Consider the following 17,895-nt stretch of genomic DNA (forward strand, 5'->3'; position numbering starts at 1 on the left):
TGGGTTAAATGCGAGAGGCATTCAGTTGTACAAGGTGCGCCCCAACCTGACCTGGACCTAGTACCTCCTCCCATGGCGGAGCCTCTTTTTTTTTTTTTTTGACCATCCCACTCCAGGAAACACTGCTCCCTGCTGGCTAGTGGTAGATGCACAGAATCAGAACTATGTCCTTGCCAGGTGAGAGCCCACCAAAATAAATCTGAGGGGTGGGGAGAAAGGAGCTCTGTATGAAACAGAATCACACTTGGTTGACTAAGTACGTACTGGCACATTGCTAAAAACGAAGTTGCCATAAGTGATGGAGTAGCTTGCTGTGGAAGTGCAGCAGTGGAATACTGAGTCCCCACACCTGTGAGGCAACAGGGAGGGAAGAGTCACTGCCTGCCTGATAGACAGATCTACTGTCTTACTAGTAGACAGTTTTTTTTAGAAATGTTTGCAAATGAAAACCTTGTTTACATAAGTATTTAGACCCTCTTGCTATGAGACTCAAAATTGAGATCAGGTGCATCCTGTTTCTATTGATAATCCTTGATGTTTCTAAAGCTTGACTGGAGTCCACCTGTGGTAAATTCTATTGATTGGACATGATTTGGAAAGGCACACACCTGTCTATAAGGTCACACAGTTGACCATGCATGTCAGAGCAAAATCCAAGCCTTGAGGTGAAGTAATTGTCCGTAGACCTCTGAGACAGGATTGTGTCGAGGCACCGATCTGGGGAAGGGTACCAACAAATGTCTGCAGCATCGAAGGTCCCCAAGAACACTTAAATGGAAGAAGTTTGGCACAACTAAAACTCTTCCAAGACCTATCCACCTGGCCAAACTTAGCAATCGGGGGAGAAGGGCCTTGGTCAGGGAGGTGACCAAGAACCCGATGGTCACACCTTTGCTCACCTTTCCTGCCTTTTGGTTGTAGCCAAAGGCTTCCTTCTCCCTGAGGGGACACCCAACCCTTCTACCTCCTTGTCCTCCAAAAAGAAGGGGTTGATCTCACTGAAACCCAAGTGCAGTAACCGAGCAAGGTTGGTTGGTGTGTATTGTGGAAATATATTAGATTCCAGCTAAATTATATTGAACAAAAATATGGATGCAATATGTAAAGTGTTGGTTTCATGAGCTGAAATAAAATATCCCAGAAATGTTCCATATGCACAAAATGCTTATTCCAAATTTTGACCAGAAATTTGTTTCGATCACTGTTAGCATTTCTCTTTTGCCAAGATAATCCATCCACCTGACAGGTGTAGCATATCAAGAAGCTGATTAAACAGCATGATCATAGCACTAGACAATAAAAGGCCACTCTAAAATGTCTTGCCACAACACAATACCACAGATGTATCAAGTTTTGAGGGAGCGTGCGATTGGCATGCTGATTGCAGGAATGTCATTGTATGCCGCAGCATTAAAATTTCCCTTCACTTGAACTAAGGGGCCTTGCCTGAACCATGAATAACAGCCCCAGACCATTATTCCTCCTCCACCAAACTTTCGTCCGTCAGACTGCCAGATGGTGATTCATCACTCCAGAGACTAATGGCGGAGAGCTTTACACCATTCCAGCCAAAGCTTAGCTTTGTGCATGTTGATCTTAGGCTTGTGTGTGGCTGCTCGGCCATGGAAGCCCATTTAATGAAGCTCCCAACGAACAGTTATTGTGCTGATGTTGCTCCCAGAGGCAGTTTGGAACTCAGTGAGTATTAAAATCGAGGACAGACGATTTTTACTTGCTTCAGCACTTGGTGGTCTTGTTCTGTGAGCTTGTGTGGTCTACCACTTCACAGCCTAGACATTACCACTTCACAATAACAGCACTTACAGTTGACCGGGGCAAAAATTTGACAAACTGACTTGGAGAGGTGACCTCCTAAGCCGGTGCCACGTTGAAAGTCACTGAGCTCTTCAGTAAGGCCATTCTAAAGCAAATGTTTTTAGCTATGGAGATTGCATGTCTGTGTGCTCGATTTTATACACCTGTCAGCAATGGGTGTGGCAGAAATAGCCAAACCCGCATACCTCTGTGTAGTGTGTGTTAACGGTCTTCATCATAATACCATAATTGAAAACTGAAAAATAGAGTCATGGGTTTTTGTCTTTATTTGCTCATTGTAAATGAACAACACATCCAGACAACTTACAACAATCAATGGAAAAGGTCAAATGAAGTAACAGGTACACCTCTCTCTCTCCTAAATAATCACAGTGATTATTTTACTTATTTCCATGCACTAAAATCATCAGTGTCATCAATCACCTCTGATTGGGGTCCTCCATGGGGGGAGGGTCTTCGTGATCAGTGTAGGGAAGGAGAGAAAAAAGGTTATTGGCTGCGGAGGGCTGCAACGTTGACAAGGAAAGGGGTCTATTTCCTTGAAGAGTTGCAGGGATATTGGACACCTGTAATGACAGAGTACACATAACTACTATCAACAGAATAAACTCTCTGAAGCTTTATGTAGGACTGAACACACCAGGTCAGGATCTACAGCATTTTTTAAAATGCTTACAGTGCATTCGGGAAGTATTTAGATCCCTTGACCTGTTCCACATTTTGTTACGTTACAGCCTTATTCTAAAATGATTTAAACAAAAAAAAAACATCCTCAGCAATCTACGCACAAAACCCCAAAATGACAAAGCGAAAACAGGTTTTTAGAAATGTTTGCAAATTAAAAACCTTATTTACATAAGTATTTAGACCCTTTGCTATGAGACTCGAAATTGAGATCAGGTGCATCCTGTTTCCATTGATCATCCTTCAGATGTTTCTGCAACTGGATTGGAGTCCACCTGTGGTAGATTCAATTGATTGGACATTATTTGGAAAGGCACACACCTGCCTATATAAGGTCACACAGTTGACAGTGCATGTCAGAGCAAAAACCAAGCCATGAGGTCGAAGGAAATGTCCGTAGAGCGCCGAGACAGGATTTTGTCGATCTGGGGAAGGGTACCAACAAATGTCTGCAGCATTGAAGGTCCCCAAGAACACTGGCCTCCAACATTCTTAAATGGAAGAAGTTTGGAACCACCAAGACTCTTCCAAGGGCTGTCCACCCGGCCAAACTGAGCAATCGGGGGAAAAGGGCCTTGGTCAGGGAGGTGACCAAGAACCTGATGGTCACTCTGACAGAGCTCTAGAGTTCCTCTGTGGAGATGGGAGAACCTTCCAGAAGGACAACCATCTCTGCAGCACTCCACCAATCAGGCCTGTATGGTATAGTGGTCAGACGGAAGCCACTCCTCAGTAAAATGCACATGACAGCCTGCTTGGAATCTAAAGGACTCTCAGACCATGGGAAACAAGATTCTGCTGAGCATCACTTCTAAATGCTGAGTGTCACTTCTGGAGGAAACCTGGCACCATCCCTACGGTGAAGTGTGGTGGCAGCAGGGACTGGGAGACTAGTCAGGGTCGAGGAAAAGATGAACAGAGCAAAGTACAGAGAGATCCTTGATGAAAACCTGCTCCGGTCCTCAGAGTGGGGCGACGGTTCACCTTCCAACAGGACAACGACCCTAAGCACACAGCCAAGATAATGCAGTAGTGGCTTCTGATCTAACATCTCTGGAGAGACCTGAAAATAGCTGTGCAGCAATGCTCCCCATCCAATCTGACAGTGTTTGAGAGGATCTGCAGAGAAGAATGGGGGAAACTCCCCAAATACAGGTGTGCCAAGCTTGTAGCGTGATGCCCAAGAAGACTCTAGGCTGTAATCGCTGCCAAATGTGCTTCAACAAAGTACTAAGTAAAGGGTCTGAATACTTGGGATATTTACATTTATTTTTACAACCCTGTTTTTGCTTTGTCATTATGGGGTATTGTGTGTAGATTGAGAGGGGGATTTTAGAATATGGCTGTAACTTAACAAAATGTGGAAAAAGTCAAGGGGTCTGAATACTTTCCGAAGGCACTGTAAGTCACCACACAACTGGCAAACAGATTCATGTTGAAACAATACAATGATGTGGTCAGAGAAAGGTGATTTTTGGGGAATATAATTAAATGTACCATGGAGGGGTACTTATAGTGGCTGGTGTTGCTTGGGTCAATCTTGGCGAGCGACTGCACATCCCGGTCCCGAGCATTGACCACCCGTAAACACAGCTCCATGTTGCCCACCTAGAAAACCCAGACACACAACTTAGACGTCTGATCCCTTCTTGTGTGTTTCATCATGTGTCATTGCATCTTGCATGGCTTTCACACCTCATGACTTTTGACTCATGAATTGTATGTCATCCTCAACTGATATTGTCATTTTTAAGACATTATGTATAATGGATTTTCAATCCAACTTCATTCTAACCACTAGCAGTCAGCGAGACGGGTGTCTGCCCTCACCTGGGGGACTGAGTTGAGCTGGACTGGACTGAGGGATGGTCGGATGGGGAGGGCACGTACTGGCACTCTCCAGTATCCGCTCTGGACCTGATTGTGCTGGTCGAAGAGCTCCAGCCGTGCCCAGCCCCGGGACACCAGCCTCTGGACCTCCTGACTGTAGGCGTCCAGACCTCCGGCAGCTTGAAGCTCAACCACCAGAGACAGGGAGGGAGACGGCTGCATCCTGAAGGTAGAGAGTTTTGTCTTTTATTAATATTAATATATATAAATACACACACACTACCGTTCAAAAGTTTGGGGTCACTTAGAAATGTCCTTTTTTTTTTTTTTTTTCCATTTAAAATAGTATCAAATTGATCAGAAATACAGTGTAGACACTGTTAATGTTGTAAATGACTAACTGGAAACGGCAGATTTTTTTATGGAATATCTACATAGGTGTACAGAGGCCTATTATCAGCAACAATGTGTTCCAATGGCACGTTGTGTTAGCTAATCCAAGTTTATAATTTTAAAAGGCTAATTGATCATTAGAAAACCCTTTTGCAATTATGTTAGCACAGCTGAGAACTGTTTTTCTGCTTATAGAAGAAATAAAACTGGCCTTCTTTAGACTAGTGAGTATCTGGAGCATCAGCATTTGTGGGTTCGATTACAGGCTCAAAATGGCCAGAAACATAGACCTGTCTTCTGAAACTCATCAGTCTATTCTTGTTCGGAGAAATGAAGGCTATTCCAAGTGAGAAATTGCCAAGAAACTGAAGATCTCGGACAATGCTCTGTACTACTCCCTTCACAGAACAGCGCAAACTGGCTCTATCCAGAATAGAAAGAGGAGTGGGAGGCCCCGGTGCACAACTGAGCAAGAGGACAACTACATTAGTGTCTAGTTTGAGAAAAAGACACCTCCCAAGTCCTCAACTGGCAGCTTCATTAAATAGTACCCGCAAAACACCAGTCTCAACGTCAACAGTGAGGAGGCGACTCCGGGATGCTGGCCTTCTAGGCAGAGTTCCTCTGTCCAGTGTCTGTTCTTTTGCCCATCTTAATCTTGTATTTTTATTGGCCAGTCTGAAAAATGGCTTTTTCTTTGCAACTCTGCCTAGAAGGCCGGCATCCCGGAGTCACCTCTTCACTGTTGACTTTGAGACTGGTGTTTTGCAGGTACTATTTAATGAAGCTGCCAGTTGAGGACTTGAGGCAGCTGTTTCTCAAACTAGACATATGAAAATGTAGATATTCCTTAAAAAATCAGCCGTTTCCAGCTACAATAGTCATTTACAACATTAACAATGTCTATACTGTTTCTGATCAATTTGATGTTACTTTAATGGACAATTTTTCTTGCTTTTCTTTCAAAAACAAGGACATTTCTAAATGACCCCAAACTTTTGAACGGTAGTGTATGTACAGTGGCAAGTAAAACTATGTGAACCCTTTGGAATTACCTGGATTTCTGCGTAAATTGGTTGTCAAATTTGATCTGATCTTCATCTGAGTCACAACAATAGACAAACAGTCTGCATAAACTAATGAAACACAAACAATTATACGTTTTCATGTCTTTATTGAACACACAGTGGAAACATTCATTCAGTAACTGGTTTACCCTCCGTTGGCAGCAATAACCTCAACCAAATGTTTTCTGTAGGTCAGGAGGAGGAATTTTGGACCCTTCCTCTTTACAAAACTCTTTCAGTTCAGCAATATTCTTGGGATGTCTGGTGGGAACCGCTCTCTTGAGGTCACTGTTGAACATCAAGGCTTTTAGAGATACTTTTGTAACCCTTTCCAGCTTTATGCAAGTCCACAATTCTTACTCTTGGGTCTTAGATCTCTAAAGTTCGAGGCGGGCAATGCTTCTTGTGAATAGCAAACTCTCATTTTGTGAGTGTTTTTTTTTTATAGGGCAGGGCAGCTCTAACCAACATCTCGTCTCAATGATTGTACTCCAGGTTAGCTGACTCCTGACTCCAATTAGCTTTTGGAGAAGTCCTTAGCCTAAGGGTTCACATGGTTTTGCCAACCTACACTGAATGTTTAAATTATGTACTCAATATAGACAAGAAAAATACAATAATTTGTGTGTTATTAGTTTAAGCAGACTGTGTTTGTCTGTTGTTGTGACTTAGGTGAAGATCGGATCTAATTTTAGGACCAATTTATGCAGAAATCCAGAGGGTTCACATACTTTGTTGCGTGTGTGTATACATGCATACATTTATTTTGCCTCTTTTTCCTAACACGAAATTGGTATCTAATTGGTAGTTAGTCTTCTCCCATCGATGCAACTCCTGTACGAACTCGGAAAGGTGAAGGTCGAGAGCCATGCGTTCTCTGAAACATGACCCTGCCAAGCCGCTTCTTGACACACTGCTCGCTTAACCCAGAAGCCAGCCGCACCAATGTGTCGGAGGAAACACCGTCCAGCTGGTGTCCAAAGTCAGCATGCATGTGCCCGGCCCGCCACAAGGAGTCACTAGAGCGCGATGGGACATGGGCAGACCAAACCCTCCCCTAACCCGGACGACGCTGGGCCAATTATGGGCCGCCTCATGGGTCTCCCGGTCGCAGCTGGCTACAGACCCGGGATCAAACCCAGGTCTGTAGTGATGCCTCTAGCACTGCGATGCACTGCCTTAGACCTCTGCGCCACTCGGGAGGCAGAGAGTTTTGTCTTAGACAAATGTGAAAGAGTGCATTTTCATTCCACCCCAAGTTGTAGTGAACATGCAACCTTCTGAACAACACCACACACAACTCAAAGGAAACCTTAGCTAACAGAGCACGAGACAAGTCTGTCACTCAGTGAGCAACAATTGCCTTTTGATCTCAGGGAAGGTGGGCTGTCACCGATAGACTCCAGCCAACATGCTATGGACGAGTTTCACATGTACTTTTTCTTCGCCGGGTGCGTTGCTTACCTGGGCATAGGCTGTTTGACTGCCAGGAGGGCATAGTTCCCAGGGGGCACAGTTTGACTGTAGGGCTGGCCCCCTCCAGGCTGGCACTGTGTAGCGGGCAATGGGGTAGGCCGCCCCACCTCCTGGCCTCCAGAGTAGAGACCAGCCACCGGACGCAGAACCCTCAGCGTGGCATCTACCCCAAGCATCAAGTCATAAAAGACAGCAAAACCAGCCCTGCAAATCAACAGGGTTTTAGAGTAGTTTAGAGGTACTTCATACCTGCACATCTGAGTTAGTTACATAAATGTGTGTCTAATAATGTATGTGAAGGTAATGTTTAATTTTAATCATATAGAAAACTGAAATAGCCAACATAGATGTGCTAGTCATAATGGACTCACGCAGGGTCATAGGGCGCAGGCCCAAGAGAGTTGAGTACATGCCTTTCCTTGAGCGCGGAATGGGGCCTGGGATGGGTCTGAAACAAGAACATATACTATATGGGCCTAATGTCGTCAAAGAAAACCAGATAGATAAACAGCAATATTAACATAATAGCTTTACCAGGGCTGGAGGGGCATATATCTGGGCAAGGGGATGCATGGCTGGTGGGGCAGGGAATGGAGGGGGTGGGGGCAGCCTCCTGTCCCTAGGGCCCTCTCTGGCTCGCTCTACTTCCCTGCGAAGGCTCTCAAGCTCAGCCTGAATGCTGGCCATGTAGTGGGTGTGTTCTCTTTGGATCTGATGGAGCTCAGACCCCACTGTAACTAGATCAGAGGAATATAGAATCCCAACGAATTAGAATGACTCTACAAGCATTGGAATGGATAGTAATTCTACACATCCCATGGTAGTCACTGTGAATGTGGTTACTCCAAACTGACATTGTTTATCAGCAATGTTGCTTGTCTATGTATATAATTATGTGCATGTTAATCACAGAGATGAGATGGAGAGGACAACCCACCGTCTTCCCGACGGTGTTTGTCTCTGGCCAACTGGATTCTGAAGATCTCTTCCTCCAGTCTCTGGTTCTCTTGCTCCACAGCCAGCACCTCTGAGTTCCCAGCCTGCTGAGGAGGCTTCGTCCCTGGGCAGAGAGAGCGGGAAAGAAGGGGTGGTTAGAGAGGCACCAAAGTTAAGAGGAGACAATAATACTTTTTTATTTAAAAAACAAACCGTATACAGTTATTTGTCTCTTAAAGATAACAGAAAGACAAATAGGTGCAGGCACAGATCTCAGAGACCAAATGGTAAACTCTGATTTACCACCCCAAGATATTCCTGAACAACGTCAATTTGCGCCCCTACTGGATGGACATTACAAATGTAATGGCTGTGCTCAATGCAATGGCACTTATACATGTAGATCCTTCAAACACCCACAAACAGGGAAATCGATCCCAATAAAAGGTGTTATTACGTGCTCCACTAAGGCAGTTATTTATCTTATAACTTGTCCTTGTGGTAATTATGTAGGTATAACATTAAATTATGTAGGTATAACAAAACGCGAATTTAAAGTACGTATCTCAGAGCATCGTAGCACCATTAGGTGTAAAAACTTTACTTATCCAGTTGCGGCCCACTTCTTGGAGGCAGGCCACTCGATTTCGTCTCTGCGTTATATTGGTATCGAACATGTCACCCTCCCTAGGAGAGGGGGTGACCTTGATAATTTATTGTTAAAACGAGAGGCTGCCTGGATCTTTAATTTAAAGACCCTTGTGCCCTTCGGTCTCAACGTAGACTTTGATCTGAAGCCATTCTTGTGATTATTGTGACTTTGCCATTGTAATTGTTTTGTAAACTTGTGTAGTCAAATCTATGATCGTATGCTATCCATTTGTTTGTATGCTGTTCTTTGTATGACATTTTAATATTTGATAATTAACCAATGATATTAGGCCACTCTTGGCCATGATTACAGACACCTGTGTCTTTTAACACTATATAAACGAGTCATCCCGCAGTGTTTGTGATTATACAATGATAAAGACAACTTGGCTGTCGAAACGTTGGTAAATACATTTTTGCATCTGAGCTCCTAGAGTGTGCGGCTCTTTTTTATTTTCAAGTTTTCTACTCCGCTAGCCAGCACCTCGTCTTAATAGGTGTTCTACTCCGCTAGCCAGCACCTCGTCTTAATAGGTGTTCTACTCCGCTAGCCAGCACCTCGTCTTAATAGGTGTTCTACTCCGCTAGCCAGCACCTCGTCTTAATAGGTGTTCTACTCCGCTAGCCAGCACCTCGTCTTAATAGGTGTTCTACTCCGCTAGCCAGCACCTCGTCTTAATAGGTGTGCGTTTCTTTTTCTTCTAGCAGGCACAGACATAAACATGCACAATAGAAACAAATCACTCAAGGTGGCACTAAAGCACCAAATGGATGTGACATCCTCCATACCCCAATGAAGGACCATGCAGGACTGACACTCACTCTTCCTCCTGCCATTGTTGTCAGCCCCAGATTGGGCCTGTTGCTCCAGAGTGTGGGCCTCTGCCTGCATGTCATGCATCTGGGCCAGGACAGCCGGATCAGAACCACCTGACTGCATGTAGTCCAGCCTCAGAGCTCTGTCACACCAACAGACACAGTCAAACACAGACATAGATACAGATATGTTGCAGGATAGTAATACCGTACATTGCTACTACTAACACTACAGCAACTATTTAACCAGGTTAGTCATTGAGAACACATTTTCCTTTTGAATAATGACCTGACGGCTACTTACTTGCTCTATGATTACAGCTTCTAATATCACCAACATTGGTGCTAATAATAATGTGTACTTTTTGTTCTATGAGGTGTAGCTACACTAAGACATACAAACAGTACTTACCTTATTTGGGTGGAGAGGGGTCCATCCACAGAGGATATTAGGTCAAAGTTGGCATTATGTCCCTTCCTGTGGTCAGGGTTGGGTGAGTCAAACGTGACCTCTTTGACCCTATGAAAAGCACAGAAGAACATCTTTGTTTGTATGCTCCTTTTTTTTCTTCTAGTTTATAACCATGTCTATTTATAACTTGTTATAACTCATCACTTACAGTTGAAGTCGGAAGATTACATACCCATTTTTCAGCCACTCCACAAATTTCTTGTTAACAAACTCATTTTGGCAAGTCAGTTAGGACATCTACTTTGTGCAAAACACAAGTATTTTTTTATTTTTTACTTACAGACAGATTAATTCACTGATCACAATTCCAGTTGAACAGAAGTTTACTTACACTAAGTTGACTGTGCCTTTAAACAGCTTGGAAAATTCCAGAAAATGATGTCATGGCTTTAAAAGCTTCTGATAGGCTAATTTACATAATTTGAGTCAATTGGAGGTGTACCTGTGGATGTATTTCAAGGCCTACCTTCAAACTCAGTACCTTCAAACTCAGTGCCTCTTTGCTTGACATCATGGGAAAATTAAAAGAAATCAGCCAAGACCTGATTTCTGGTTCATATTTGGGAGCAATTTCCAAACGCCTGAAGGTACCACGTTCATCTGTACAAACAATAGTACACAAGTATAAACACCATGGGACCACCTAGCCGTCATACCGCACAGGAAGGAGACGCGTTCTGTCTCCTAGAGATGAACGTACTTTAGTGCGAAAAGTACAAATCAATCCCAGAACAACAGCAAAGGACCTTGTGAAGGGTACAAAAGTATCTATATCCACAGTAAAACAAGTTCTATATCGACATAACCTGAAAGGCCGCTCAGCAAGGAAGAAGCCACTCCTCCAAAGCCACCATAAAAAAGCCAGACTACGGTTTGCAACTGCACATGGGGACAAAGATGGTACTTTTTGGAGAAATGTCCTCTGTTCTGATGAAACAAAAATAGAACTGTTTGGCCATAATGACCATTGTTATGTTTGGAGGAAAAAGGGGGAGACTTGCAAGCTGAAGAACACCATCCCAACCGTGAAGCACAGGGGTGGCAGCTTCATGTTGTGGGGGTGCTTTGCTGCAGGAGGGACTGGTGCACTTCACAAAATAGATGGCATCATGAGGGTGGAAAATTACGTGCATATATTGAAGCAACATCTCAAGACATCAGTCAGGAAGTTAAAGCTCGTTTGCAAATGGGTCTTCCAAATGGACAATGACCTCAAGGATACTTCCAAAGTTATGGCAAAACGACTTAAGGACAATGAAGTCAAGGTATTGGAGTGGCCATCACAAAGCCCTGACCTCAATCCTACAGAACATTTGTGGGCAGAACTGAAAAAGCGTGTGCGAGGCCTACAAACCTGACTCAGTTACACCAGCTCTGTCAAGAGGAATGGGCCAAAATTCAACCAACTTAATGTGGGAAGTTTGTGAAAGGCTACCCAAAAAGTTTGACCCAAGTTAAACAATTTAAAGGCAATGCTACCAAATACTAATTGAGTGTATGTAAACTTCTGACCCACTGGGAATGTGATGAAAGAAATAAAAGCTGAAGTGAATCATTCTCTCTACTATTATTCTGACATTTCACATCCTTAAAATAACGTGGTGATCCTAACTGACCTAAGACAGGGCATTTTTACTATAATTAAATGTCAGGAATTGTGAAAAACTGAGTTTAAATGTATTTGGCTAAGGTGTATGTTAACCTCCGACTTCAACTGTACAGTCGTGGCCAAAAGATTTGAGACTGACACAAACATACATTTTCACAAAGTCTGCTGCCTCAGTTTGTATGATGGCAATTTGCATATACTCCAGGATGTTATGAAGAGTGATCAGATGAATTGCAATTAATTGCAAAGTCCCTCTTTGCCATGCAAATTAATTGAATCCCCAAAAAACATTTACACTGCTTCAAAAGGAGGGTGGTGCTTGGAATCATTGTTCTTCCTCTGTCAATCATGGTTACCTGCAAGGAAACACGTGCCGTCATCATTGCTTTGCACAAAAAGGGCTTCACAGGCAAGGATATTGCTGCCAGTAAGAATGCACCTAAATCAACCATTTATCGGATCATGAAGAACTTCAAGGAGAGTGGTTAAATTGATGTGAAGAAGGCTTCAGTGCACCCAAGAAAGTCCAGCAAGCGCCAGGACCATCTCCTAAAGTTGATTCAGCTGCGGAATCGGGGCACCACCAGTACAGAGCTTGCTCAGGAATGGCAGCAGGCAGGTGTTAGTGCATCTGCACGCACAGTGAGGCGAAGACTTGGCCTGGTGTCAAGAAGGGCAACAAAGAAGCCACTTCTCTCCAGGAAAAATGGCAGGGACAGACTGATATTCTGCACAAGGTACAGGGACTGGACTGCTGAGGACTGGGGTAAAGGGTTATGTGGCCCATAAGTTAATTGACAGCATGCCAGGGCGAATTGCAGAGGTCTTAAAAAAGAAGGGTCAACACTGCAAATATTGAAACTTTGCATCAACTTCATGTAATTGTCAATAAAAGCATTTGACACTTATGAAATGCTTGTAATTATACTTCAGTATTCCATAGTAACATCTGACAAAAATATCTAAAGACACTGAAGCAGCAAACTTTGTGGAAATTAATATTTGTGTCATTCTCAAAACTCTTGGCCACGACTGTATGTGTGTGTGAGATGGTCATTTGCTGCTGTCTAGTGGACTCACCCAGGCTGCAGGGTAGTGATGTGGTCTTTGAGCTGCTGTAGAGCCTCTTCGTTTCTCTCCTCCCGATCCCTCAGCTCCAGCAGCAAGGTCTCCAGGTGGACCGTGCTGCCCTGCCCTGCCAGGGCCCCAAGCTGCCATGCAATGTCTGACACACACATACTAAATGTAATCCATTACAGTTACTAGTTACCTGTCCAAAATTGTAATCAGTAATTTAATTTTGGGATTACCCAAATTCAGTTACTTAATCTGAATACTTTACCTTTGGATTACTTTCCCCTTAAGAAAAACACAAATTAACCATCAAGCACATTTGGTGTGTCATGATAGTGGTCTCTGACTTGTGGTCAGACTCTCTCAGGTAGAATAAACTTAACTTGAATGTCATTGAGAAAACAGAAAAGTATCAATGTATTTTTTTGTTGCAAATATCCTTTCTGTATAAAAAAATGATACAAGAAGTTATCTTTTTTTTTTTTACCCCCTTTTTCTCCCCAATTCCGATCTTGTCTTATCGCTGCAACTCCCCAATGGGCTCGGAAGCCAGCTGCACCAATGTGTGGAACACCGTTCACCTGATGACCAAGGTCAGCCTGCAGGCGCCCGGCCCAGCACAATGAGTCGCTAGAGCGCGATGAGTATAGCCCCCTGGCCAAACCCTCCCTTAACCCGGACAATTGTGTGCCGCCCTATGGGACCAATCACAGCCAGTTGGATCATACCTAGGTCTGTATTGACGCCTCTAGCACTGCGATGCAGTGCCTTAGACCGGCTACGCCACTCGGGAGGCAATCTAGTTTTTTTGTATTGTATCTGTATCTGTAAAGTTACATGGAACTGATCACACTAGCCAATTTAACCTTTCTACATGAAAATCTGTATAAGAGATTCCTTCCTCCATATCTCTTTGTGTTGGTGGATCTCTATGGCCCCTTACCCTCTCTCTGTTGCTCCAGGAGGTGGTTGTGGGTCTGTATCTCTGCCAGCTCCTGGTTGTGCTGCTCTGCCATCTCTCTCAGCCTCTCCCTGTGAGCACACTTTCTCCCCAACACCTGGACCTGGTCCTCCAGACCTTCGGTCTCAGTAGGCCATTTCGGCAGGTTGGGCATACTCCCCTCAATCGACATCCTCAGCTTGTGAAACTATAATTTCAAGCATGACATTTGTCTGAGTCTGTTAATTAATATTAAAGGGACTACAAAGGTGGTATAGGTTATATTGCATGTCTTGCATGTCTAGATGGTTCAGATTAAGCGTTGGTAGGCACCTCATTAGTAAGGTTCCTCAATGCTAGGCTCTCTGACACACTGCCCTGTAGGTTATCTTCTTTCCCAGCTCTCCGTTCTGTGTCATTGGTCCTCCCCTGCATATTCTGTAGGTGCGTACCCCGCTGCTCTCTCAGCTACCAGGAACAATCAATGTTAGACAGACACACTACAAGAGCCACTATAACAGCTAACACACTTACCCTTATAAGATCAGGGGTGCGTGCCGGCTTTGGATAGAGTCCCTTTCGCTCAGGCTGCTCTTGTCTCAGCACCATAGGGTCTCCAATGCTGCTCCCGATACAGAATAATGCTTTATGTTTCTCCAGAAGGCCAAGGGAGCGGAATGCCATACTACACTCCCGACAACGGAACTCTCCCAATGACTCCATCACTGCGTCCATTTTAGTCAAGTTCGCAGGGTAACAACAAAAGGCAAACACCACATGTCCCAAGAGTGAAAAATGAAATGTACTCCTAAATGAGCTAAACAATAATCATTAGACTATTTACCCCTTCCCCCCCAAGTAAACATCGGTATGCGGTAACAGGACTGGATATTCTTCTGGTGATTTCCCTGTTTGTTGGTTACTGTCACCATGTCAACGACTGTGTTGTGGAGGACGGAGGGCCACAACACGGAATTCTCAAATCAGCTCTATAGTCTTTGACTGCGCAAATTGCTTTTACAGGTGTCACTGGATAAGTCTAGTACTAAACATATCACTTCTGTATGATTTGATTATTTCATACAGAGAAGCAGACAACTGTTTGGCAATCTGATGCTGAAATATTTATTGAAATGTTCTTTTTCTAAGATGCAGTAGTTTCTTTCTCGTACAGTACATGACGCCAAATCAGTAAATAATGTTCTCAAAATAATCTGGAATCTTTCAAAAGTCACACTTTATATTTTTTACAGTCCACCTTGAATAAAGGCTGCAAGAACAATATGCAGACAAAATAAATTAATGTTTCAAAATGTACCAAATTAGAAAATAAAACAAAAAACAAAGAGCCTTACACTTGTGGTAAAGCTGTCTGAACATTCTACCAGCCAGGATTTTTTTCTCTCCAATCTAGTACTGTAAATGCATACATCTTACAACAGTAGTTTCTCATGTAAGAAAGCAAACACGTTGTATCTTAATACAAGCAGTAAGGGGATTTGGGAGACTAAGTTTACAGTCTATCAACCAAAGAACTTTAATTTTGCATGTCTGAAAATTAAAAAGACAACAGCTACGATGAGAAGTCACACTTAATGTTGGTTAAACATGAAACTGACATTACTTCTGAACTTTTGTTTTATTGTTTATGCCCCAACTGGCTACATTCAAATCAGTATGGAATTAAAAAGAAAATGTTGGTCCATTACTGCAAATTACAGTTTTTCTACCACGTACGAGAAATATAATGATAAGCAAATGCATGCCTTACACTGTTCAAATAAGACAGAGACATTAACATTTGTCGACCTTAAAAATCGACCAAAACAAACCTAAATCCTCATAGAAGGGTTATTTAGGGGACAGGAAGCAATGTTAATATCAACTGCTCACAATGATAGTTTCCTCAACACAAATGCTACAAATTGTTTCAGCAAGAGCAGGTGTCAAAGCCACTTTTCAAAATAAACTATTGATTGAAGTAATTTGCCAGTTAAATCATTGTTGTTGATTTGCCAAAACAAAATAGCAATTCTGATGTGTTTTGTGTTCATGTAACGGTCGTCGTATGAAGGAGAAGAGGAGGACCAAGGTGCAGCGTGGTATGTGTCCATATTTATTCAAATGAACACGGAAATAACAAAGAGAAACAACCGAAAACAGTTCTGGCTGGTGCAGACACACAACAGAAAACAAACACCCACCAAACACAATAGAAAACAGACTACCTAAATATGGTTCTCAATCAGGGACAACGATTGACAGCTGCCTCTGATTGAGAACCATACCAGGCCAAACACAGAAATAGCAAATCATAGAAAAACTAACATAGACAACCCACCCAACTCATGCCCTGACCATACTAAAACAAAGACATAACAAAATAAATAAGGTCAGAACGTGACCGTTGAATTGACATTTTAGCTCCTGGGAAAAGACAAAAACGTATCAAAATAAAGAAAAGCCCTAAGGAAGGCGTCACCTCTGAACCCTCTGTCACACCAGTGTTTGTATGACCAGTCTCTTGAGAATGAGCAGGAAGAGTGCAATTGAGCAAGGCACCGTGACGTGAGGAGGGGTGTAAAGCCACGTTAGGTGTCTGTGTCGTCATCTGGTGTCTGGCTGCTACTGGTGCTCTCGGTCTCTGTAACCTCTTCTAATTCAGGCTCTAAAGGGTTTCTCAAGGACAACAGCAGGGGCAGGCCCTTGAGAAGAGGCTTTAGGTGAACACTGTTCTGGCCAAACCTGTTCCTCTTCAACTAGAAAACAGATCGTTTTGCACCAGGTGAAAGTTGATTGTATTAGTTTTGGAACAGGGCTGCCTCTTGGGCGCATAAAGTACTTAAGTAAAAATACTTTAAAGTACTACTTAAGTAGTTTTTTTTGGGTATCTATAATTTGTATTTGACAACTTTTACTCCACTACATTCATAAAGAAAATAAATGTACTCTTTACTCCATACATTTTCCCTGACACCAAAAATTCTTGTTACATTTCAAATGCTTAGCAGGACAGGAAAATGGTCAAATTCACACACTTATCAGGAGAGAATCCCTGGTCATCCATTCTGCCTCTGATCTGGCCTGGCTATCCGTAAATTGAAAACAAGAAAATTGTGGCGTCTTGTTTGCTTAATGTAAGGAATGTCAAATCAAAATCACATTTTATTAGTCACATGCACCGAATACAACATGTGTAGACTTTACAGTGAAATGCTTACTTACGAGCCCCTAACCAACAATGCAGTTAAAAAAAAGTCTGGGTAGCCATTTGATTAGATGTTCAGAAGTCTTTTGGCTTGGTGATAAGAACTCTCTTGGACCTAGACTTGGCCCTCCGGTACAGCTTGCCGTGTGGTAACAGAGAGAACAGACTATGACTAGGGTGGCTAGGGTCTTTGACAATTTTTAGGGCCTTCCTCTGACACCGCCTGGTGTAGAGGTCCTGGATGGCAGGAAGCTTGGCCCCAGTGCAGTACGCACTACCCTCTGTAGTGCCTTGCGGTCAGAGGCCGAGCAGTTGCCATACCAGTCAGGTTGCTCTCGATGGTGCAGCTGTACAACCTTTTGAGGATCTGAGGACCCATGACAAATGTTTTCAGTCTCCTGAGGGGGAATAGGTTTTTTCGTGCCCTCTTCACAACTGTCTTGGTGTGCTTGGACCATGTTAGTTTGTTTTGAAGAGGGCACGACAAAACCCAGTCCTGGAGGGCCGACACACTTGTGGTTTTCATCCTGTCCTTCTAATAAGGGACTAATTCAGACCTGGGACACCAGGTGAGTGTAATTCACTACGAGGTAGAAACAAAAAAAGTGTTTTCGGCCCTCCAGGGCCGTAATTTAACAGCCCTGGAGGCAGACAAAAATCAGCGGCAGAGCAGCAGTTTAAGGGTTAAGAGTCTTACTCAAGGGCTTAATGGCAGCAGATGGCACCTGAGATTCTGATGTCAGAAATCCACTGGTTGCCAGCTCACTCCCACCAAATTTCCCCATCAGCCCTGGGATTTGAACCGACAACCCTCCGGTTACTGGCACTGGAGATGATGAATACATTACATTATTCATTTGTTTAAAAGGTTTCATCACTTTAGAATACGCTTTCTTAGGAGTT

General features: G+C 43.4%; 1 protein-coding gene across 1 annotated transcript; it reads right to left on the minus strand.

Moving 5' to 3' along the window:
• Positions 1-2,079: 2,079 nt before the first annotated feature.
• ccdc17 (coiled-coil domain containing 17) lies at positions 2,080-14,719 on the minus strand. The gene is made up of 13 exons (XM_021599645.3): positions 14,319-14,719; positions 14,118-14,252; positions 13,788-13,992; positions 12,851-12,995; positions 10,102-10,209; positions 9,696-9,832; positions 8,224-8,346; positions 7,821-8,023; positions 7,658-7,734; positions 7,275-7,490; positions 4,351-4,573; positions 4,018-4,128; positions 2,080-2,402 (listed from the first exon to the last, which is right to left on the minus strand). Exons 1-13 carry the CDS (start codon positions 14,517-14,519, stop codon positions 2,256-2,258), a joined length of 2,031 nt encoding a protein of 676 aa, XP_021455320.3. The 5' UTR covers positions 14,520-14,719; the 3' UTR covers positions 2,080-2,255.
• Between the last annotated feature and the right edge of the window lie 3,176 nt (positions 14,720-17,895).

The sequence above is a fragment of the Oncorhynchus mykiss genome, chromosome 4 (genome assembly GCF_057628025.1).
Source record: "Oncorhynchus mykiss isolate SJ-2025 chromosome 4, ASM5762802v1, whole genome shotgun sequence".
NCBI lineage: Eukaryota > Metazoa > Chordata > Actinopteri > Salmoniformes > Salmonidae > Oncorhynchus > Oncorhynchus mykiss.

Excerpts from the sequence above, each read along its gene's own strand:
- ccdc17 (XM_021599645.3), bottom strand. The coding sequence starts at position 14,519 with ATGGACGCAGTGATGGAGTCATTGGGAGAGTTCCGTTGTCGGGAGTGT. Across the intron at positions 12,996-13,787 it reads CCTGGAGCAACAGAGAGAGG|ACATTGCATGGCAGCTTGGG; the intron begins GTAAGGGGCCAT and ends TGTGTGTGTCAG. Across the intron at positions 9,833-10,101 it reads CCCCTCTCCACCCAAATAAG|AGCTCTGAGGCTGGACTACA; the intron begins GTAAGTACTGTT and ends TTGGTGTGACAG.